Source organism: Saimiri boliviensis, chromosome X (genome assembly GCF_048565385.1).
Source record: "Saimiri boliviensis isolate mSaiBol1 chromosome X, mSaiBol1.pri, whole genome shotgun sequence".
Taxonomy (NCBI): domain Eukaryota; kingdom Metazoa; phylum Chordata; class Mammalia; order Primates; family Cebidae; genus Saimiri; species Saimiri boliviensis.
This window is the reverse complement of record NC_133470.1, coordinates 57,798,439-57,821,365: the sequence shown is the minus strand read 5'-3', so window position 1 is coordinate 57,821,365 and position 22,927 is coordinate 57,798,439. Positions and strand designations below refer to the sequence as shown.

Sequence of the window (22,927 nt, the reverse complement as noted above, 5' to 3'; positions counted from 1 at the left end):
CAGTGACAACTCATATGGCCAGTAGGAGGCCAAGAACTTAGGCAAAGCCCCATTGAGGGAGGGGAACTGTACCTAGCGGGTTAGGGAAGGCTTCAGAGAGGATGTGGTAACTCAGCAAGCTCTTGAGGGATAGGAAGGCGTTGTCCCGGAGGAGAAATGGGGAAAAGGCATTCCAGGCAGAGAGCACATCAAGACCAAAGGCAAAGAGGCAGGAAAAAGAGCATAGCACGTTCACGGAAGGATGACTGGTCCCACTGATCTGTAAGGTGGGGCTGCTTAGGAGCGGTGGGCTAAAGAGCCAGAAGGATGGAGCAGGACCGGAACAGGAAGGAGTCATGGTGGAAGGGAATCTGGACAATGGGGAGCCAGAGAAAGGTGCTTATCTGGAGAGTGACAACCGAGCTGCACTTTAGGACAATCTCACTAGTTACAGCATGGAGGTTGGGATGGAGAAGATACAGCTAGAGGACCTTAGGTCCTCTGCCCTATAACCAGCCTCACCTAGCCCCTCCAGCCTTCCGGCATATCGCACCACTCCCCTGGCCTGTGGGGTCTGCCTGCCTGCACCCACCTTCTGGGCTGATATTGCCCGGGGCCGTGGACCTGAGTCAGCAGCTCCCCACCCTCCATGACCCAGGAGCCACTCACCAGACCCAGCCCTGCTTGTGGGGCACAGTGTACTTCTCCATGAAGGCAGTGAGCCGCAGCAGCGAGCCCTTGTGCAGGAGGTTGATCTGGCCTGCAAACTGCCGGTTGATCTCCAGCGACTCTGAGTTGAGGCTGGGCCGATGGGAGTTCTGGAAGCTATGCCAACGGAGCTTCCTGGTGGGGGGCGCAGGGCAGGGGTGAGATGGGTGGAGAAGCCCAGAGGAGCAGGTTTGGCTAAACGTTAGAAAAAAGTTGTGTGTTCAGGCCGGGCACAGTGGCTCACACCTGTAATCTCAGCACTTTGGGAGGCCGAGGCGGGTGGATCACAAGGTCAGGAGTTCGAGACCAGCCTGGCCAAGATGTTGAAACCTCGTCTCTACTAAAAATACAAAAATTAGCTGGGCGCGGTGGCACGCGCCTGTAATCCCAGTTACTCAGGAGGCTGAGGCAAGAGAATCGCTCGAACCTGGGAGGCGGAGGTTGCAGTGAGCTGAGATCACACCATTGCACTCCAGCCTGGGTGACAGAGTGAGACTCTGTCTCGGGGAAAAAAAAAAAGAAAGAAAATGTTGTGTGTTCTTCTGGTCCCCATTTTTCTCCCCAGAGAAAAAAATGCAGGGAGCTGGGAACACTTTCAGCGCTGCTGCTGAGGCCCCAGGGTAGAAAACGCTTGGATTCAGCTTCCTAAGGGCCAAGAAGTTCTTGGGGAGGCTGGCACAGAGCTCAGGCCCATCTAGGGCCAACAAGCAGTGCAGCCCCCCCTGCCCATTCCAAGACTATCATGGAGGGGCTGCTTCAAGAAACCCCAGTGGGCAAAGCTGGGGACCACAGACCATCTCCTCTAGCATCGTCCCTCACTTTACAGAGGAGGAAGCTGAGGTCCAAAGAGGAGATAGATCATCATTTTCTCAAGGCCACAGCAGGGGCAGGTTCTGGACCGAACTTTCTGGATTCCCAAGTCCTGCACTCTCTCTCCTGAGCTGGTTATGAGGAGATAATGCAGCCCCCAGGCCCTTGGCCCTGGGTCTCATGACTAAGAAATCAGCTTCAGAGACAGAGAGAGAACAGGGGCCCCTGCCCCTGACCCATCCCAATGCAAACTCTCACCTGCAGGGTCTGGTAAGTGAGGCCCCAACACCTGAATCCCGCCGTTCACGTGGCATTGATGCCTGGAGTCCAGCCAGGGGCCCTTCGGCCTCCGCCTCATTCACGGAGTTCCCACTACTGTCAAGTTCGCTGGAGGAGGCCACAGTGTCAGAAATGGAATGTCCTTCTTCCACAGACAGGCTAGAGGCCGAGGTGGGTTCCCCGCCTGAATGTGCCTCCTGCTCACTGTCCCGAGCCGGGGCTGGGGCCTCAGCCTCTTCCTGTGCCAATGGCTCAGCTTCTGCCGGAGCCTGAGCCGGAGCCAGGACTGCTGGTTGGACTTCAGCCTGCGCCCAGGCTGGGGACTCTCTGTGGGCCACAACCTCCATCTGGCCCAGAGCCTCAGCTTGGCCTCTGACCTCAACTGTGGCTATTTCTATTGATGAAGTGACCTGCTCCTCTTCCTCATGTCCAGGTCCCAGGTCTGGGTACATGGCCCGAGACCACAGCTCTACTCGTTGCTGTAGCCCCCACACGTGCTGGAGGATGTCATCTAGGTGAGCATAGCTGCCCCCACTCTCCTCATCATCTTCATCTTCAGCCTCGATCCCAACCAGTACAGGCTCAGCTGGGTACAGCTCAGGCAAGTTGTCATATGTGCTAGCATGGCTGCCCGTTGAGCCACAGGAGCCCCGGCGTCCCTCACAGCCCCAGCGCCTACCTGGCTGCCAGTCTGCCAGGCGGTGTCCGTCCTCAGGACACAGGCTCTCGATGGACAGGGAGCGAGGGAATGTTCCTGGTTTGTGGTCCCCCGGCACATGCACCAGGCAATCACCCCGGTGTGTCCGCTGAGGATGACAGAACGAGGCCACAGGCCAGGCCTCCCAGGCCTTCCGAGTGTCGGCACCACTGCCACCAGCTGAGTTGGCAGCCCGGTTCTTGGGCCTGTAAAATCCAGCTGAGAGGAAGCTACGGCAACTGCGGAAAGATGAGGCTTTGGAGGCCTTCTCTGAGGCGGCTGGACTACGTTCGGGCTCTGCTTGCCGGCTGCCACTCTTTTCCTTCCGCCTCAGAGATTCAAGGTGCTTGAGGAAACTACGGTTACGATGGCGCTTCTTGGCTTTGTCCTGGGGACCCTCCTGGCCCTGGCTGGGGCTGAGGAGGGACCGATCACTCGCAGTAGGGGCACGGCCTGGCAAGGGCAAGTCTGCTGGCTCGAGCGGTAGACTCACGGTGATGACGGGCAGAGAGGTGGCGCTAAGCTCGGTGAGAACGCTCTCACAGCTTGAGGTCACTAGCAGCCCAGGGCTCGGTGGGGCCAACAGATCAGAGGATCCCACAGGAGACCACTGCTTACTTTCCTGTTGGAAGGCCCAGTGGCTACTGATGGTACACTGCTCTTCCTCTTCCGAGTCTTCATTCTGGGAAAGGCATGGCAGGGTCAGGTCAGAGAAGCCCAGGCCACAAGTCCTTGCTTGTACTTTACTCTCTGCTTCCAAAATCCTGGGAGACTATGAGGCGAAGGGCCCTGCTTTCTGACTGAGAACATGGCCTAGGTGGGGGGAGCTAGCTCTGGGAGTGTCAGAGGAAGCCAGGAGTCACAGACAGAGCCCAGATGTATGGTAACGGTAATGCTCAACTAATTAATCTAACCCCCCTTCCAATTTTACAGACAGGGAAACAAACCTACAAACCAGAAGCCATTCGCCCAAGGTCAATGATATGCATTAAGTCAGTGACAGATCTTCCCAAGCTCTAGGCTGTAGTCTTGGGTTAGAATCACAGAACACAGAGCTGGAGGGTATTTGAGATGTTCTAGTTCATCTCCTTCTTTGCAGAATGGAGAAACTGAGGCCCAGAAGGGAAGGGGTTTCCCTGAGGTCACTCAGCAACCAGTGGTAGAGCTGAGATCAGGCCCCATGGGCCTCCTGTCTCACAGCCCAGGGCTTCGGTAACTTGCCTGCCCCACGTGACTACAGGCCTCTGTAGTCCCCGAAAAAAAAAAAAAAAAAAAAAGGCAAGGAAGCTCGTTACCAGGAGAGAATGGTGTCATAGATCTCCTCCATCTCTACTGCTAGCTGGGGAAAGGGACTGCTCTGGACATCTCAGACTCCTGGGATACTGGAGCTAGTTTTACAAATGGTTTACATGTGCCCAGGGTTTCCTTATGGTGCCACAGACCCCACGCTTGCCATGACTCACCTGCTTGCTTTGAAAATGAACCTCCAATTTCATCGAGGCACAACTGTTCAAGGTCATTAGCCTCCTGCAACAAAACGGCAGTGTCCACCCAAGTGTCCCAATCCCCAAAGCCTGGCAGAGCCTAAGATGCGCCCACCACTTCCATGCCCAAGCCATCAAAACTTCTTGCAAGCTCCAGTGTTCGTGAAAGTTTAAGCACCAGACACAATGCTGGGAAGATTATGGCCTCTGCCCTCCAGGAGCTTACAAAGAAAGTGGAAATAAACCCTACAGAAATGGGACATGTTCAATGGCAGAACAGACAGAAGGCACAGCAGACAAACACAGGGAAAGACAAGCAACTTCCATGAAGGAGGGATGCAGTCAGAGAAGGCTTCCTGAAGGGCACAAATGGGATTTTGACAATGAGAGAAACAGGGACTCTTATCCCAAGCTTACACAGGACCCTGCAGGTACACAGTCAGCAAACAGACCGGTATGGGCATGAGACCAGTGGCACTAAGGCTAATGAGCCAGCTTGCAAAAGGCTTTGGGTGGTATGCTAAAAAGTCTTTGCATTTTTATCTTTAGGCAGTGACAAATTTTAAGCAGAAAGAACAACCATTTGGAGCTTTGACAATGCTGACGCTGGTGTATCTGGATGGATCTGGGAGTGGGGTGAGGGAAGGGGGAGAGGAGAGCTATCAAGACTAAAGCCAGTTAGGCTGAAGCCTTGTGATCAATCTAAGCAGAAGCCATGGTTTGGCTTCAAACAAGGGCCAAGCTGGTGTCAGTAGAAAGCAGATGAATATTTGGGGGATATAACTTTAGGAGAAAAGAAACAAGGCCAGATCTTGGCTTTCTAGCTGGAGTGACTGGGTGGGTAAGGGTGTCACAAACACGAAGAACAGAATAAACAATGTGACCGCAGAAGATGAGCTCTAAGCTGGGCTCCTCCTCTATTAGAGGGTACAAGGGATGTTTTTTTCTCCACAAGGAAGCCCCAAGCTGGGCCATTTGCTTCCCAGGCTTGGCCCTCAGCCCACCTACCTACACAGGGCCCCCAAAGAGTCCTCGTCCAGAAAAACGTGGTTTTTCTTCACAGAGCCAATATCCAGGGGAAACGAACCTTCTGTGTGGCAGAGAGAAGTAAAGATGAGTCCAGTGGTAGATCACAAACTCAGCCTCAACTGCCCTTGAGCTGGAAGGGAAAGGCCAAGAAAAAGGGGGAGCAGGAAGACAAGAGGCAAAGCAGAAAGAAAAAAGCCAGGAATAAAGGAGGGTGCCCCACGAGTTCAGGGGAAAGGTCGGGGAGAGGCCTAGAAGGCTGAGCTGGACCCAAGAATCCCTCCAGTCAGTGAGGCAGGTCCATGGGGGTAGCGGGCCCAAGACACTGGGTGGCTGCCAAGAACCCAGTATGGGCTCCCCCATTGCCCTTGAATCCTCGGCTGATCAGGCAGGGAAACTTCTCCTTGGTGCAAGGTGAACTCGGGGGAGTAGGGTGGGAGCAAGGATAGAACTCACAGGATAGCCCAGTAGCCAAACAATACCTTGCATCCTCCTGTGGCCCACAGCAGTAGGAGCCCACTCCCTGGAACTTAGGGAGGGGAAAGAAAGGAGTTGGGGAAAATAGGAGAGAGAATCTGAGATGTCTCACAGCTCTCTACCTTACTGGTGAAGCAAGCCCATTTGTTCCTTTACTCATTCAACTAATGAGTATCTAATTGAGCATCGACTTTGTGCCAGGCACTTGAGCAAATCATACAGCAAGAGTGAACACAACAAAAATGCTTCCTGCATCCATGGATTTACACTCTTAAAGGAAACAGATATGCAACAGTACTTAAAACCAAGATGGTGTAGTTACAAATGTCATAGAAGACATCAGCCAGCGTGAGAGTGTAAAGGGAGGCTGGTAGGGGTGGGGGCTGCTTGCAAAGAGGTTAGCAGAGAGCTATCTGAAGCAGTGACATCCGAGCTGAGTCCTGAAAGATAAGCAGCAGCCAGCTGTGCGAGGAAACTGCAAAGAGAGTTCCAGCCAGGAGGAACAGCAGCATCAAGACTCTGAAGTGGGAAAGAGTTTGGTGTGAGCAAGTGTAGGTAGAGAGGAGCCCTTTGAGCAAAGGTAAGAGAATCAACGGAAGTTGGCGAGTGCAGCCTGGCAGGCCAGAGCAGAGCATCTAGTATATTTCATTCTGATTGTGCTGGGAGGCCATCGGAGGGTTTGGAGCAGGGGTGACAGTCAGACCTATGGCCAAGAGGAGCCCTTCGGCTGCAGTGTAGAAATGAGAGTACAAGAGCACAGGAGGCTAGTGAACTAGCCCAGGTGAGCCACAACACTGGGTCACCCCAGACTGTGGCAGTGGAGAGAATAAGAAGTGGACTGATTCAGGATACATTCTGGAGGGAAAAAAGGTCTTGCTGAGGGGTTAGAAATAGGAGATGGGGACAATGAAGAATTATATTAAGGATGACTCCTAGGTATGGGGCTTGAGCAAGTGGGTAGGTGGTGGTACCATCAGGAGTCGGTTTTTAGACCTGTTTAATCTGAGATGCCCGTCAGACATCTGAGTAGAGACTTAACTGGCAGCTGTGAATAGATGAATCTGGAGCTTGGGAATGAGGTCTGGACATTTGGAATTCATCAGAATATGGATGGTACTTAGACAAAGATCTCATGAGAAAGAAATGTTGAGAGAAGACGGTCCTGGACAGAGCCCTGGGATATCCTGATCTTTGCATATCAGTTAGAGGAAACAGAGTCAGCTAAGAAGACAGAACGACAGCCAGAGAGGCAGCCAGGAGAGAGGGGTGTTCCAGAAGCCAAAGGAAGGAGTGGCCAGTGGCACCACATGCTGCTGAGAGATGGAGCAAGACGAGGACTGGGAAGTGGCCGCTGAATGTGACCACGTGGAGGTCACTGGTGAATTGACCAGGCAAGTTGACCAGGCGAAGTGGAGGTGAAGTCAGGGTGCAGCAGGGGTGTGGGAGGAAAAGGGGAAGGGAAGCAGCAACTGTGAAGAACTCTAGAAAAACACAAAAATGAAGAGCAATGAAGAAAAACAGAGAAATGAGGCCATCACTGTGGGGCAAGTGAGGTCACGGCTGGGCTACCAGGGTGTACAACTCCAGGTGGCATTCTTCACACCACGTGTACCTACATGGCGTCCTCAGGAGTGGTACCACATGGTGACCCTGGTTAAGACAAGGCACTTAAAAGGCATCAGCAACAGCAGAGTTGTGGCAGTGGTGAGAGCAATCCCGTAGAGAGACGATGCAGGAGAGAAAGGTACAAACTGCAGAAGCAAAGTCCCTGAAAAAAATCGGAGCAGGGTTAGGAGACACTGCTTGTGTGTAGTTAGAGACTCTGACTTGCTCCATTTAACGGAAGGAAAATTGAGGAGTAAGGAGAGCTTTGGAATGGGGGAGAGGGAACAAGTTAGTGGCCTTACCTTCAAAAAGCTGCACATACTGAGGAAATCCTGTTGCTCGAAGCCACTCACACGCTCTTTTGGCCTCGGCTTCTAAAACAGAACAAGGGAAAGAAACAGGCAGGGAAATGGGGTTAGGAGCGTGCTGACGCCAGGGTTCTAGGTGTATGCTGCCCACTCCCAGTAGGCACGCATGTCTCATTCTGGTGATCCAGCAATGGCAAGAGAAGGCCAGAGGGCCTGGCATGTTTGCTCCATGTCATAGCCAGCTAGGAGGCCCTCTGCTCCCCAAGCCCTACTCTCTGGGCATCCTGGCCCTGGCTTTCTTCAGCCTCATTTCTGCCTGTTCCAAACCCCTCCCAGTCTCCCACCCTCTGCCCAGGAACCAGGATAAACTGGGGGTCAAGGAGGCCTGCTGGGATAAGCCACAGCTGTGTCCTCCACCCCTGAGCCTTTCTGAGGAAGCTACCTGCTTCCAAGGCCCTGGGTAGGCCACCCTAGTCGAGGCAGGAAATAGGAATGTTCAGCCGTAACTATCTTTCTTTCTCATCATCGGATCTAACGTTCTTCAGCACTTTGACAGCCGAATCTCATTTTACACACACGATAACCAGTGATGGCTTTGCTATCCCCATTTTACAGACATACAAACAGGCTCAGCCTATGGTCTCACAGTGGACAAAGCAGCAGTGCCAGGGTTGGAATCCCAGCTGAGTCAGACTGCAGCTCCCCTACCCCCATTCCATTCCTTCCTCCTGAGGGAGCTTCCCAGTACTGCCCCAGCTCTTGTGGCCTATTTGTGGCATAGTGCAGTGCTGAGTGTCATGAAGACAGTGCTGGCCTGTCAGAGTCTCAGGGGGCCATGGCTAGGTCAGCCTGTTGCCTCTGCTCTGGGAGTTCTGGCATGGAGCTGGGCACCCCTGCCAGCACCAACAGTGATGTGCAGCTAGACTGAAGCCACAGAGGAGGCGCTCCTAGTCAGGGTGGACCGAATACCAGCAGCAAAGCCCTGCACTGGCAGCTATTCGCTTCCCACCTAGGTGGTGCGAAGACGAGTGGGGCTGGGACCACGGGACCTGGTATCGCAGGGTTGGCGGGGGAAGTCAGCTGGCTTTAGCAGAGCTGATCTGGCCATGGAGTCCTGCCCCCAACACGTCCTCCACTTCCTTGGCACCTGTGGCCACAGTCTCACCTGGCCTCCCTGACCAGAGGACTCTAAGGAGGCTGGTGAGGTTTTTCCAAGACCGGAAGAGCTCTCTCTTCCCAGTGCTCACTCACAAGGAAACCCAGGATGAAATCCTATCAGCTAGACAGATAAGAAGTATAAAACAGTATTTCAGAGATGTTGGGTAAGTAGACGGGGAGGGAAGTGTGGGGGAAGTTAGAAGTCAGTCAGAAAAAGTAATGGGCTCCTTTAAAAGCCGAGGGTCACACACTGATGAGGATTTGAGGGGAAGAAGAGAGGGCTCTGCAGCTCCTGGAGCCCCTGCGGGTTTTGGGGGCAAACAGGGGTAAGGGCAAGGATGACCACCTGTGCATTTCTGTGAGTGCATGCAACAGGTCAGTGCCCACCCCAGCATCTGTCTCTACATGTAGCTGTAGCCAAATTTGCTCATGGCTATGACTCAATGAGGATCACTGTGGGACCGTGCACCTGAACATACCCACAGGCACCTCAGTCTGTACATGCACCCACCTCTCTCTCTGCCTCTCTCTCTCTCTGCCTCTCTCTCGCGCTTGCTTTCTCACTTTCACTCTCTGTCATCTCTTTCTCTCCCTGTGTGTGTGTGCACACATGTATGTTTTATGTTACTGCAACTTCCTAACCTAAGATAGAGATCTAGGAATCGCCAGGACCTCTGATGGGAGGCCTGGCAAGTGTCTGACAGAGCCCTGCTGGCAGTACCTCCACCTGTCTGGCAGGGGGCAATGCAAGCGTGAAAAAGGATTCCGTGCTCCAGGCCAGGATCTGGGTAGTCTGGGTGATATAAGACCAGCCCAAAGGGACTGCACAGCTCATGTAAGACCAGCCCAAAGGGAGCCTTTAAGGAATATGGTTCTGCTGCTAGGACAGCTGAGCTGGCTTCCACAGCCACTTCCCTATCCCTGTTCCTGTCACACCCCTGGGATGAAACCCTTTCCCCATCTCAGCACCCATCGTGACAGCCAGCTCTGTTTTCCTGTTATTAGGACAAAAGGGAGGTGCCAGAAGATGGACCAGGTTAGGACTTCTAGAGAGGCGGGCACAGGAGCGGACAGTGGCCCCTAAAGGGTCACAAGTGTGGCCACCTGAGGAAGGGGAGCAAATCTCTAGGGTAGACCTGCATGCTAGGAACACACCCTTAAAATCCCACTGCAACCCTGTTACTCATGGCTACTGGAGAGGAAAGGAGAGATGCACTTCCCACCCCTGATGCTAGGCATTTGCCCTAGCTGGGGGTGGCAGAAGGGGACCATCTCACTCAGGTCAGGGCCAAGTTATTTCATGACTACCTAGAGCCCTGTAGCCCCTTGCTACTCAAAGTGTAGTCCCAGACTAGCAGCATCAATATCACGCGGGAGCTTGTTAGACAAGCAGAATCCCAAGCCCCACACCCAGAACCAATACATTTAACAAGACCCTTAGGCAAACACACTAAAGTTTGAGAAGCCCTGGTCTAAATCACATAGCTCAGTGATTCTCACCCCTGAATGCACATGAGAATCAGCTAGGAAGTGTTTTTTTAAAAAAATACCAGTGTTCGGGGCCCCTCCCCAGAAGGCTGACTTAATTGATCTGTGGTGCCACTCTCCCAATTGGTATTTTTGAAAAGTTATAGTATGAGGCCTACTGAGGCCCAAGAGACTTTTCCAAGCTCATGCAGAGAAAAGTGTCACAGCTGAGACTGTAACCCTCATCTTTTCACTCCATATTCAGCGTTCTTTGCCATTGCATTATCCCACCTGCCCTCATGCCAGCCAAGCAAGGAGCTCAGACTCAAAGGAACCAACCCGAACCCCCAGGCTGTTTTTCAGTTCCTTCTGGTCTAGTGGAGTCACAAGCCAGGGTTCAAATCCTGGTGCCGTCAATCACTAGCTCTTTGACTTTGGGCAGGTTGTATAAGCTCTCTAGGTTTCCATCTCCTCCTCAATAAAATAGGAGCCATTGTATCCACATCTTTTTTTCAATGTTTATGTTGTTTATTTTTCATGTTTACGGGGTTTTCTTTGGGGTCACTGTATCACCCAAGCTGAAGTGCAGTAGTGCTGTCACAGCTCACTGCAGGCTCAAACTCCTGGGTTTGTGCACTCCTCCCAACTCAGCCTCTTGAGGTGTGGTGTGGTGCACGCTACAACTATAATAACATGCACCACACCACACCTGGCTGATTTTCTTTTTATTTTTTTTGTAGAAATGGGGTCTCACTATATTGCCCAGGCTGGTCTCCATTTCCTGGCCTCCAGTGATCCTACTGTCTTCCTGTCTCAGCCTACCAAAGTCCTGGGATTACAGGTGTGAGCCACCACACCCAGCTAGCATCCACATCGTATAGCTACTGAGGGCATTAAATAAAATACTGGAGAAAGTAAAAGCCCCTGGCACATAATGCCAACCACACAACAAATGTGTTCCACCCCAGCTCTGACTCTGAAGGGTCCCAAAGAAAAAGAGGAAACTAGAGAAAGAAGCCCAGCTGCTGCATTCCCTTGTGGGTCCAGACAATTGCTTCGCCCAGACTACTGTCAGAATTGCAGCCAAATGGCCGGGGGAAGTGAGGTTAGGAGGCAGAAGTTTCAAAGAGGTTACAGTTGCTCCAAAGACAAAGGAGCAAAGGAGTCTGGAGCAGGGCTACAGACCGAATTCCCCACCAGCCCTCCTCAGCAGGAATCTAGAGAATGTAATGGGTTATTACCAAACAGGATGTCAGGGACATTGGCTCCCCATAATATACCATCTCATGGAGGGCTGGGAGGCCCCAAGGCTCCCTCCCAGATGGAGCAGTCAGGGACATATGTCTTGGTGATTAAGGGCTGAACTGAGATGCTCTGCCTTGTCCCTCCCACTCTTCTCAGCCTGCCCAGGCTGAGGCCAAGAGCGACCCCACCCCCACCCCCACCCCCACCCCCACCCCCACCCCAGTAGACTTAATTCACCTGGAGCTGGAGCCCAGGTGGCCCAGACTGAAGAATGGCTTATGTATCCGGCGGGGAGAGTGACACTGGGGAGGCTGAGGTGTGTGAGGTACGAATGTCTGTGGCCCCTTGCCCTACCTCTGTATCCAGATGTGCAGATTCCAAGGCATGGCTGTCATCACTTTTGATGGCTACATTCTGCAGGCGGTACATGCTCTGGCCAAAGCTAAGGTGATGTGCCGGGATAGGTCAGTAACAGCAATCAGCCGGCACAAACTGGATTCCACTGAGACTTAAGCTCAGATTCTCCCTGGGGGAGAAGCCCAGCTGATCCAGGATGGGAGAGAGTCAGGGGAGAGGGCATACTAGAAAGCTCCAGAGTCCAATCAGGCCTCATAGCCAAACCCGCAGGTCTCCTGGAGGGAGCATCAAAGAAGGAAAGCCTGAGCAGTGGCACATGTTTTCCGAGGTCGCTGACGGTATCTACACCCACACTTACACAGGCCACGTGCCAGAGACAGCACAGAGCAGTCTTCCAGGCTGAGAAGGATGCAACCAGGAAAAAAGCAGCCCTTCTGGTCTTGAGAAACACTCAGGGTAGGGCTTATGCACCCAGGAAAGGGGCAGCAACATTTCTCACTGGGAGATGCAGTAATGCCCAAAGATGGTCACTAAGTTGGAAAAAAAAAAAAGCTTTTTTCTAATCAAGCCGGCTTCCATGCTTGCCACTAAGTCATCTGAGGCCACTCGTGTAATTCCCTAGGCTTCAGTTTCCAAATGTATACAGTGGGGACTAATGACTTTACCGTCTACCGCTGTGGTTACCTTATAGCTCTGATCAGGCTTTTGCTGGTTTTGAAAGTGTCTATATAAAAGTTATCATTAACGAAGGCTATTTTCGCTAAGATGAGCTGAGCTTTGTACCCATCTAGTCTTTAAGACACAGTTCAGATTGTGTACCAGTTGCAAAAAGGTGAGAGAAAAGAGCCAGGAGGAAGAGAGAATGCAGCAGGCATCTAGACTACAGGAAGTAAGGCCTCAGCCAGCCAGTGTCACTAACCCCACTCGCGGGCTGGGTACCCCCTCTTCACACCACTACTAGGCAACCCGAGTCCTTGTACCTTCTGGTCACTCAGTGGGTTATAAGATAGCTGCCCCGGCCCTGGGTTCAGCCTACTCATACCCAACCATAAAAACCAGCTCAGGCATGGGACCAGGCAGGAAGACACAGGACTCAAGACAAGCAATGGATGGATGTCACAGGGACCTAGAGGAAAGCATCCTTTATTACTGCTGGAGCTCTTGAGTGTCCCATGCCATTCCTCCTTCACCTCTCAAAATCTGGCTGCACATGAGACTCTCCTGGGGAGCTTTTCCTAATGGGCTCCACCCATGACTAGTTAAATTAGAGTCTTTGGGGATAGAGTTCATTTTTGTTTGCTTGTTTTTGAGAGCTCTCCTGGTGCTTCTCAAGTACAGCTGGAGATAAAGACCATGGCCCTAAGCAGAAAAGGCCTGTTAAAAAGCCACAGGTATAGGTCCCTGGAAAATTCTACCCAGAGGCCAGTCACAGGCCTGTTCTACTCATGTTCTCTCTTGGCCTGAGTGCTGGAGCAGGAGAGAGTGACCAGCATTAATGTGAATGCCTATGATAGCTGGGGGAAGGCAGGTGGTGGGTGTCTCTGAAGGTCATTCAGTTAGCTGACCTGCTCCCTAAGGTGACTTTAAACATGTGGTGGCCTCCTTTACCTGACTTAGCTTCCTATTTGGAAAAGCATCTCCTCCGTGGCCCTCACCGGAGGGTGGGGGCCTCCAAAACAGGGTCTGCTCTCCATGTTGGTCTCTCCCACCTTCACTGAGTACAGCGGGAAAAGCCAGGGTCCTAAGCAGCGGAGAAAGACCCGGGATGCCACTGTGTATGTGACAAACACAGTTCCCAAGGCAGGTTCTGTGAGGCTTGGTCCCTCAGGGCAGGGCTGGGAGACAGGCAGGGGGTCACTGACCACTGTAGGCCCTGCTACTGCTGCTCAGAAATGCTGGGCCCCAGCAAACCGCTTGTCAGATCATTCCTTTTGGTTGCTACAAGGACCATTTCCTTCGCCCACTCTCCAAATCTAGAGAAGGCCTCAAGGAGAAGGTGTTGGCCTTTTTCCAGAAGGCTTGTATCTCAGAAGCTACCACCCTCAGCATGTGGCCCCGACTGCTCTGAGCAGCTCCTTTTGCCCTCCCTTAAGGAAACACTAAGGGACCCCGGCCAAAAGAAGCGTGCCCACCAAGCCTTGAGCCCTGGCACAGGACTGCATCCCTCAGGGGCGCTGTTCCATTTGAATTTGCACAAAACTACCCTCTAGGTTGGCAGTGTCCCTAGCAGAAGTGCTGCAATGGCTGGCTATGCTACCTCTCTCCCTGGGGGACAATGGGAGAGGGACTTTCATAAGGACCTGCACTAAGAGTTGTCAGGGATTCCAGGGCCACCAAGACTTTGTCTCCTGACCTTGGAGCAGACATGCAAGGGGGTCTGCAATGCTCTATCTGTGGGGCAGTCCAGTACACTGGCGCCTCTCTCTGCTCCTGCTGCTCTTCACTGGGATCACAACTCTAACTTGATTCTTACAGAGGGAGGCACAAGGAGGAAAGGAGACAGGACCAAAATAGCTCTCATCCCACATTCCAAACCTCACAGGAGGGGCACTGCAGGAAGGGCCACTGTATTTCACCAGCCTAGCTTGGCAGTGCTGGACCCTGGCTGGCCTCTGGCTTGTTAGGTCACCGGACAGAGCTCACGGCCCTGCTGCACCTGTTCAGATGCCAGCCTCAGTCTCGGCGGGGGCTACAGCTGGATGCCAAGTTCCGGGCCCATGCGAGCAACACTTCTGGAGCCTCCCTGTCACAAATGAGGCACCAGCAAAGCAAACAGCCCAGGAGGGGCCCCTAGGACAGGGTGGCAGGAAAAACAAGCCACCGAATCTTTTGGCTGGCCAGTGGTAGGTTCAGGTGTGTGGTTCTACTTTCTATATAACATCCCTATCAACATTGCATACCCCAGAAAAAAACTTCCCGCCTCTACCGCAGGGATTTTCAATCAGGGACAATTTTTCCCCCAGGAGACATTTGGCAATGTCTGGAGACACTTTTGGTCATGTCAGCTGAAGGGGTCGAGGGGGGGAATGCTACTAGCATCTACTCGGTAGAGGCCAGGAATGCTGCTAAACATCATATATGATACCAGGCCCCAGACAAAGAAAGGTTGACTCCAGATCTGAAGTGTGAGACCCTGAGGGTTGGCCTCTGCCTTACCTGGGGCCTCAGGCTGCTCTGGGCAGCTCACCCTCCCCCCAGAATGTCCTGGGGGCTGAAGGGAAGAATGGGTGTCACATTCAGTGGCGGTCCCTAGCCTTTGCACACTGTGGACACCTTGCAGGAGTGGCCAGGAAGAGGTGGCCGTTCTGGTTTGGCATTTTATTTAAAAATGGAAGTTACACAAGAAACCCCCAACGGTGGTTCCCCACTCCCCTCCGTGAAGCAGTGGCCTGAGTTCCTGTGTGCAGCTGTAAATGAGGGATAGTCACGAGGACCCTGAAGTGAAACCAGACCTCAGGCCCACTAGGGCTGCTGAAGAATTTGGGTCCAGAGGCAGCCCAGCCTGTGGGCTCCTGGGCTTTAGCTTGATAGGCAGGACCAAAGCACACAGCTGGCATTCCTGCCTGGCCCCAGGTTTCCCTATGACAGGGAAGGTCAAAGCTGCCACCTGCTCTGCTGCAGTTGCTTCATTAGTTTTCTTGCCCCTAACCCAGTCCCAGGTGCTCTGACAAGGTCATGGTGCCCAGGAAAGAGACAGGTGTTTCAATGAGCGGTGTGCGACTCCACCATCTCCAGTCCCTGGCCTAGAGACAAATGATGCCAGGCAAACCGGTCTGGGGCAGATTAGACCAACAGTGACTGCTCTCCACCGTGGTTTGAGTGGAAAGTATTGGACTGAAGGTCAAGTCAACTACCTCTGCCCTTAGCTTCACTAGCAACTTGCATAACCTCAGGCAAGCCTTTACCTCTGTCTGAACATCAGTTTCCCTAGCTCCTAATGGTCGTTCCCCAAAATCTAGAGCTGCAGAAGAGACGTGTGTGTGATGGGTAGTGGCTGTCCCCATGTGGGGAGCTGTCTTCCTTCACATTCTCTTCTGAGGACCCAAGTGAGGATCCTCAGTGGGAACGAAGACCAAACCCATCTTTCCCCACAAACCAGCTCTCCTGATGCTCCCGCCTCCAAATGCGCCCACTGCCTAGGCTTAAACCTCAAGTCATCCTTGCCCTCTTCTCGCCACATGCATTTAGTCACCAAATTCTACCAACTTTTCCATCAAATGATTGGGGTTTTTCCTGCCCAACTGTGCTCTAGCTTCTCCTGCCTGGATTACTTCAGCCCTCCAAGTTCCTAGCCTCCAGCCTCTCCTTTCAAGGGGCCATCCTACCAGCTGCTTTTTCCAAGAGCCCAGCTCTAACCTGGCCGCTCCCCTACTCTATAACCTAAAGAGCTCCCACAGCCTGGGGCAGATAGCCTTGACTGCCACCTGGCACTCAAGGCTCTGTACAATCTAGACGAAGCCTGATTTGAAGCTTCAAACTGCTATTTATTCATCAAGATGGAGGTCAAACACCCCCCACCCCCACCACGAAGCCTCCCCTGACCTCTCATCAACTCCCTAACATCCAATGTCTCAGTTCAATTAAGCGGCCCCCTAACACATTTCCATGATCATCTCAGCAGCACGTGAGTCTATCCCCCATTCAACTGGGGGCTTCTCTGCACTGGGTATTATTGGTGTTTGTGTTGCCACTGCAGTGTATTAAGGGCTACCGAATGTTCTGGCAACACACAGACAGGAAGCCCAACTTCCCACTACACCGTATACAGGCCTCTGACTCTGCTCCCTTGTCTGGTATCACCACAGCACTAGAAATGGGAATTGAGCACATGTCTTCACCTCAAAGCCTTGCCCTAGGACAGAAACCACACAGACAGGAACCAAGGCCCAGAGATGTGAGAACAGAAAATGAACTGTGCTTGGTGGTGCTGGCATTATGACCTGAAGAAGCACTTCACTCTGCTAAGCTCAGGGGAGGGCATCCTGTTCACCGGAGAAAAGGGGCCTGTCTGCCTCCTGCCTCCCTCTCTCGGCCTGGAAAGTCTTGTCGCTTGTCTGTTTTGACCCCATGCCACCACGTCTGCATCCCACCCCCTTGCCTACTTCCCTTTCCTTTTGCTCAGGCCAAATATAAACTCCTGGGCAGGAAATGCCTTGAAGGAGCCTGGCCCCACCCTGAGATCCAGAGAAAATTGTCTCTGACAAAAAGGAAATGGGCCTGAGAGAAGTGACCTCCCTGGGAAGGGAGCAGACACAAACCCTCCCCCAGCCCTGAGGAGAGCCAGAGGGAGGGCAGGGAGGGCTGTGATGCTGAGCACATAGCAGGAGGTGGGAGCCTAGGGCTCTGGGGACAAGACTGACAACCTGCATGGTCAGGCCACGGTAGGGCCAAGGGAAGAAAAACCCCAAATCGTGGTCTTACAGCTCTGTAAGGCCTATGGGCATAGAGGTTACAGGGTACAGTGGGAAGAGTAACAGGCTAACCACCTGAAGACATAGCCTATTGGTCACGGCTTCTGTACTTGTTTTTTTTTTCTTTTTTTTTTTTTTTTTGAAATGAGGTCTCACTGTACCTGGGCTGGAGTGTAGTAGCACGACCACAGCTCACTGCAGCCTCTACCTCCCAGGCTCAAGCAATCCTCCCACCTCAGCCTGAAGAGTAGCTGGGAGTACAGGCATGCACCATCACACCCAGCTAATTTTTGTATTTTTTATTTTTTGTAGAGATGGGTGTCTCCGTATACTGTCAGGCTGGTCTCAAACTCCTGGGCTCAGGCAATCCTCCCGCCTCAGCCTTCCAAACTGCTGGGATTATAGGTATGAGCTACCACCACATCCGGTCCTGGCTCTATACTTTTTACTCATTAATGACAGCAATATTTACGATACTGAACGTAATTATGAATAAACTATAACAGACACTCATTAGTTATAGAGTACTTACTACGTGCCCTGGGCCACGGACTTTGTACTGAGCCGTTATTATGTCCCAGGCGCTTCTTTAAGTTCTTTTTACATCTTCACAGCAAACCTGTGAGGTAAGTGCTCCAATAATCTCTCTGTTTTACAGAGGAGGAAACTGAGGCCCAGATATATGAAGCAACTTGGCCAAGGTCAGCAGCTAAGAAGTAGTGAGCCAAGATGCAAATCCTGGCACTGTGGCTCTAGAGTCAGAGCTACCAAGTTAGAATCTTCCTCATTAAAGAAAAGAAACGGCCTAGGCTGGAGCCTGGCACACAGCAGACACAAAAAGCACCAGGGTTTTTGTAGGATGAGTGGTTAGCCTGAAGTTAACTTCCCACCAGCCAGGAAAGCACTTGATCATCCTGTATGTCTTTTAGTCACTGCAAGAACTCGTCCAAAGCAGGTAATGCCTATGGTACAAATGGGGAAACGGACGTACAGTAGGTCAAGTAGCTTCTATTGGAGTACAGATTGGGCCAGAAGCCTACCTATACCCATAGTCCTCGTGCTGGTCTGCTCCCATTTCAGCCTCCCTCGGCTCTCCCCTTAGAATCCACTCCCCATGGTCTGTGCATTTATTCAACTAATAATACCCAAGCACCTACTTGGTGCCAAGCCCTACGCTGGGCACCAAGGACTGAAAACAGAACAAAAGCTGAACTCTCCTGCAGCACTTGGCCAGAGCTGCTGCCAGGCCCATCCTTCTCAGGGAGACAGAGCCTAACACGGACTGGCCTTCATAGCACTCCCTGGAGCTTGCTTTGAAGGCAAGACAAAGGGGAATGAACCCCGAAGCAATGGAGCTGGCAGCTAGTAAAGCCTGAGGGAAGGAAGCTTGCAGCCCCCGGGACCTTGAGATGGAAGCACTTCGGGGAGGGCTAGAGCTTCCGGACAACCTCCTCCCACCCAATTCTAGCATGGGACACAGCAGCTAGCGATCACAAGAGCTAATCCAGCCAGCCCCCTGCCTGCCCCTAACCACCCACACCTTCTAAATAACGCAACCTCGTTGTCAAGACAGCGTATTCAAATGTCTCTTCTTCCCTGATGCCACCCAGCACTCTGCTCTCCACCCCTCGTATTGAAAGGTGCTAATCACACAGGCCTAGCGCTGATGCCAGAACAACACCGCCACCCCCGCCGCCCAACTCCCTCCTGCACACCCTCCCAGCCCAACGCAGGTCTGTTTTAGTGCTTTACTTTACCCACTCCTCCATGTCCTCCCTCCTATCCATCTGTCCATCTTGGTGATGGAGGGTGAGGGGAAGTGCACAGAGCAGACAGGCAAGGATCTGGGACTGCAGGCCCAGGAGTGACTGATCACTGGTGGCTGTGATGAGCACTCAGGAGGGGAAGAAGACCCGAACCTCAGCTCTTGCCTCCTGGCGCAACTGGAGAGAGACGCATGGCCGAGTCTTAAAGACGTCAGGAGGTGGAGTCAGACCTCCTGGGTCCTGATCCCAGCTCCATCATTCCCTGGATATGTGACCTTGGGCAAGTTTATTTAATGTCTACTTACCTCAGTTTCTTTACATGTAAAATAGAGACCAGGATAGCAGTACCTACCTTACAGAATTGCTATGGATGCTAAAGAAGTTAAAATGTGTCAAGAATTTAGAAGAGTTCACTCTTATTATTGATGTCACTATCACTACTATAGCCTGTTGCAGTGTCATAAATGACACTAAAGAAGGCCAGAGGAAGGGAGCCCTGTGGGTGGGCGCTTTTCTGGATGAGGTGAACTCCAAAATGACTGCAAAGTCCAGACCGAATGCCTAGGAGGCGGCAGGTTGGCGCACTGCACACCCCCTGGTCAGTGAAAAACAGCAAAATGACAGGGCAGCAGAAGGTACTACCAAACAACAATAATGGCAATAATTTTATTTATATTGTTGGATTTAATATTCAACAACCCTTTGAGGTGGGTACATATCTCTATTTTAGAGCTGACAAAATGAAAGCTCAGAGAAGTTAAGTAATGTGCCCGAAGTCTCCCAGCACTGCGTACACGAGAGCGTGTGTGCAGCTCAGGATGTGTTTTACTTCTGCTCTACTCTGACCCCTTTTCCACATTCCCCTCTTTGTTTTCCCCATTTACAAGACCCTGCTGGGGTGGGGGCTGCTCAGCACAGATGTTGGGGGATAACCTCTTCCCATAAGTTCCCTGCCTCTGCCACAGCCTGACTTGACCTTAGCCTGGAGCAGAAAGGCTGGCTGCAGGTGCCTATCTCACACCTCAGCCAGGCCAGCCTTTGGCCAGCCCAGATAAAGGGCAGGAAATCCTAGGCCACCTCCCTTGGAGCTCACTCTCTCACAGGAACAGAACTGCAGCCAGAGCAGGGGTTCCTCTGTGGTGAGGAAGCTGCCGAGTCAGCCCCGGCTGCCGGGGTTACTGGGTGTGGCTTGGGGAAAACAGGGAAGGCTGAGGGTCAGGAGATCTGGGCTCCAAATCCTCCCTCACTGGAGACTGTTCCTCCCTTCCCTGGGCCTCAGCCGGAGACCACCATGGATCACTCTGGGAAATCATGCCATCTACTTTACAGGGTTGCTTTGAGAACTGAATGGGATCATGGAAGTGAAAGTGTCTTGAAAACTGAAGAAGTGGGAGGACTCACAGTCATCATCATCAACAGCTAGGGGAAGGAATGGCTAAGTTGGTATTTCTCCCTGTCTGATTCACTCTTCTAGGCCCCACTGTGGGTATGGCTCATACTCATTTCCGGCTTCAGTACTCCCTAAAATATTCCCTTCCCCCCACCCCCATCAGCTCCAAAGATAAAACCCGGTGGCAGGAAAGCAGGGTACGCTGGAAGCCCCCCACGTATTACATTGTATTCAACTCATCAAGGGGAACACCTACTCACACCAGGCTTGTCCTCCACTAAGGGGGCACCAATAAGAAGGCCCTAACTTCCAAGGGCTCTCCAATCATGAGAGCTGGCTGGACCTGAACAAGAAACAAATCAGAGAGCACTGTGTAAGGTAAGGTATCTGCACCCAAGATTCTGGAGTTAGGAGTCTACCTGTCGGGGTAACCAAAAACAATTACGGAGAAGTCGTCTGGACAAGTTCAGACTATAAATAAACTAAGGGGAGTGAAGGGTTTCCAGTGCCCCATTTTCTGCCCCCAGGGGACCATGTTAAGGGGACCATAAAGAATAGCATGTAGGGAAGACAGAGGACAGCGATGAGGCCGGGAAGGGAGCTGCCCCAGGTTTGAGGAGGAGCACAGACACTTTAAGGTTGTTTGGCCTGGAGAAGACACAGGTGCACCTGGGTTCCATCCTCAGACCCCTGAAGGTCAGAGAGAGCAGACAGGGTCCAGGAGGTCTCAGGGGACACTGCCAGGACCCAAGGTTAGAAGCCTCAGGGAGGCACAGTTAAGTTCAACATAAGAAAAATATTTCAGACATTCCAAAGACAAAAGCAACTTGCTTGAAATATATCACACTCCCAGGTATTGAAGATGAGTGAACAAGAACTGCACAAGTACCTGTCAGGAAGCCTCGAGCTTCAGAAGGAAAGTTGGACCTAGTGCCCTCTAAAGGTCCTTCTCCCCTGAGCTCTGCCTGCATACCTACCTCTAGAGGGGTTGTGGGAGACAGCATAAAGGTGACTGGAGCTGGCTAGGCCCTCAGCTCCTTCCCACAGGGACATGGGATCCCAGCAGCACCATGGGCTGGTGCAACCCAGGGAGAGCAGGTCAATCATTAACTTGTGGCTGAATGGGTCAGAGAGTGGCTGGCCACTTGGGACAGACACAGGCTTGGGGAGGGGCCAGAGAGCAAACTGCAGAAAAGCCCATGCCAAGAAGAACCCAAGCTGTGACAACTCAGGGCCTGGCCAGCTCAAACTGACCCAGCCAGCTGAGAGCATTCAGCGACTGGGCCTGGCTGAACTTGAAGCCAGCTCACCATTGCCTGCTAGGTAAGAAAAGGGTCTTGAGTGGGAAGGCATACTTGCACAGCTGAAAGGAAGGCTGAGACACCACTGAGTCTTCCTGCCACCTGCTCTACCCACTTTATAGCTGTGGAAACTGAGTCTCAGAGAAAGCAAAAATCATTCACCGAGACAAAGCTGTAAAGGGAGCAGAACCAGAAGCCAAGTTTCCTAACTCCGTAGTAGGCCCATAGGCTGTTCCTTTTCTTCCCACTGAAGCTACAGAAAATTGTATGTGGTCTGGAGCTTTCTAAATTGGGTCTGGGTCTGGGTCTGGGTCTGGGTCCTGGCCCAACCCTTCCCAAGCGCCACTGCTTGAATAGATACAAGCTCCCAGAGGAAGGCATCCTCCTCCACTTACAGAGGCCATCAGCCTCTCAGCAGCAACCGTGTGGTTGGCTGTCCCCATTCCCACCGAAGCCTGGTGAAAAGGGACCCACTGCTGTACTGAAAACAGACACACATTTATACAGCCTCATCCCATCCCCAGCGTCGGCAGACCCTTTGGGTGGGCATTTCTCGCTCTTTTAGACTTTCATGTGGAGATGAGGGGATCAACTGCTCCTAGAAACACCCCTACCCCTTTTGAAGTCTGATGCTGGACCTCACTGCCCATCTAAATCCCCATCCACTCACTCCCCTCCCCTTCTCAATACCATCCAAGCTGAACCCATATCCTTCAAATTGTGTGAATAACTGCTTCTGTTTGCCCAAGAAAAGGACAGAGGGACAGACTTTTAACTGGCCCCAGATGTTCCCGTGACTGAATGTTAATGTCCCCTTGGGGGAAGGTGAGGGTTCAGGATAGGGTCTCTTTAAGGCCTGGGGTGGACAGGGAGTTAGTTAATGACCATCCCCTAGAGATGACTTTCCAAGGTGGTTATTACGTGGCTCAATGATTAACCAAGCAGTGGCAGGACCCCAGGCTTGTTGGAAGGAGGCTGCTGTTTTCCCAAGGACAGCCCAAGAGCAGGAGCCTGCAGTCAGGGAGAACATTCCTGGGGTCTTTCCCTCTCCAACAGGCTGCGGTGAGGTGGGTGGGGACAGAGTCTTGCACTGAGGGAATCTCTCCCACAGCCCCGCATGGGGGTAGAGGGCTGGTCCGGATGTAGAGGAAGTCAGCACACCCTTACTGGGGCGGAAGGGAAAAGAGAGACAGTGAGGGTTTTTATCATGAATGAGAGAGGAAGCTCCAAGCTGGGCCTTGGTGATTAGATGACAAGCTGGGAAAGACGTCCATCCTGAATGCATCCTGTTTTGCTCTGAACTGGCCTCAGGGGCCAGGCGCAGGGGAGGGGCCTGGGCGGACAGCAGCCTCCCAGAATTCTCCCAGACCTGTGGACCCCGAACTCCTGGGTGCCCTGGAACTGGGGAGGCAAGTGTGAGAGTGAGAACTGTCATTTACTGCTAGAGAAACAAAGGCAG

At 52.5% G+C, this 22,927-nt stretch overlaps 1 protein-coding gene across 9 annotated transcripts in view; it reads right to left on the bottom strand.

The window, feature by feature from the left end:
• STARD8 (StAR related lipid transfer domain containing 8) overlaps nt 1–22,927 on the bottom strand; it is a 77,147-nt gene that overhangs the window by 5,679 nt on the left and 48,541 nt on the right. For 3 of the 9 annotated variants that reach the window (XM_074392241.1, XM_010330883.3, XM_003943059.3), the window contains 5 exons: nt 7,368–7,439; nt 4,966–5,047; nt 3,937–4,000; nt 1,756–3,155; nt 649–822 (listed from right to left, as the gene is read on the bottom strand). In XM_074392241.1, the coding sequence (XP_074248342.1) occupies nt 649–822; nt 1,756–3,155; nt 3,937–4,000; nt 4,966–5,047; nt 7,368–7,439 (1,792 nt within the window). Of the gene's footprint in view, nt 1–648; nt 883–1,755; nt 3,156–3,936; nt 4,001–4,965; nt 5,048–7,367; nt 7,440–22,927 lie in introns of all 9 variants that reach the window. The other 6 variants (XM_074392240.1, XM_010330882.3, XM_010330886.3 and 3 more) reach the window with 3 other exon arrangements.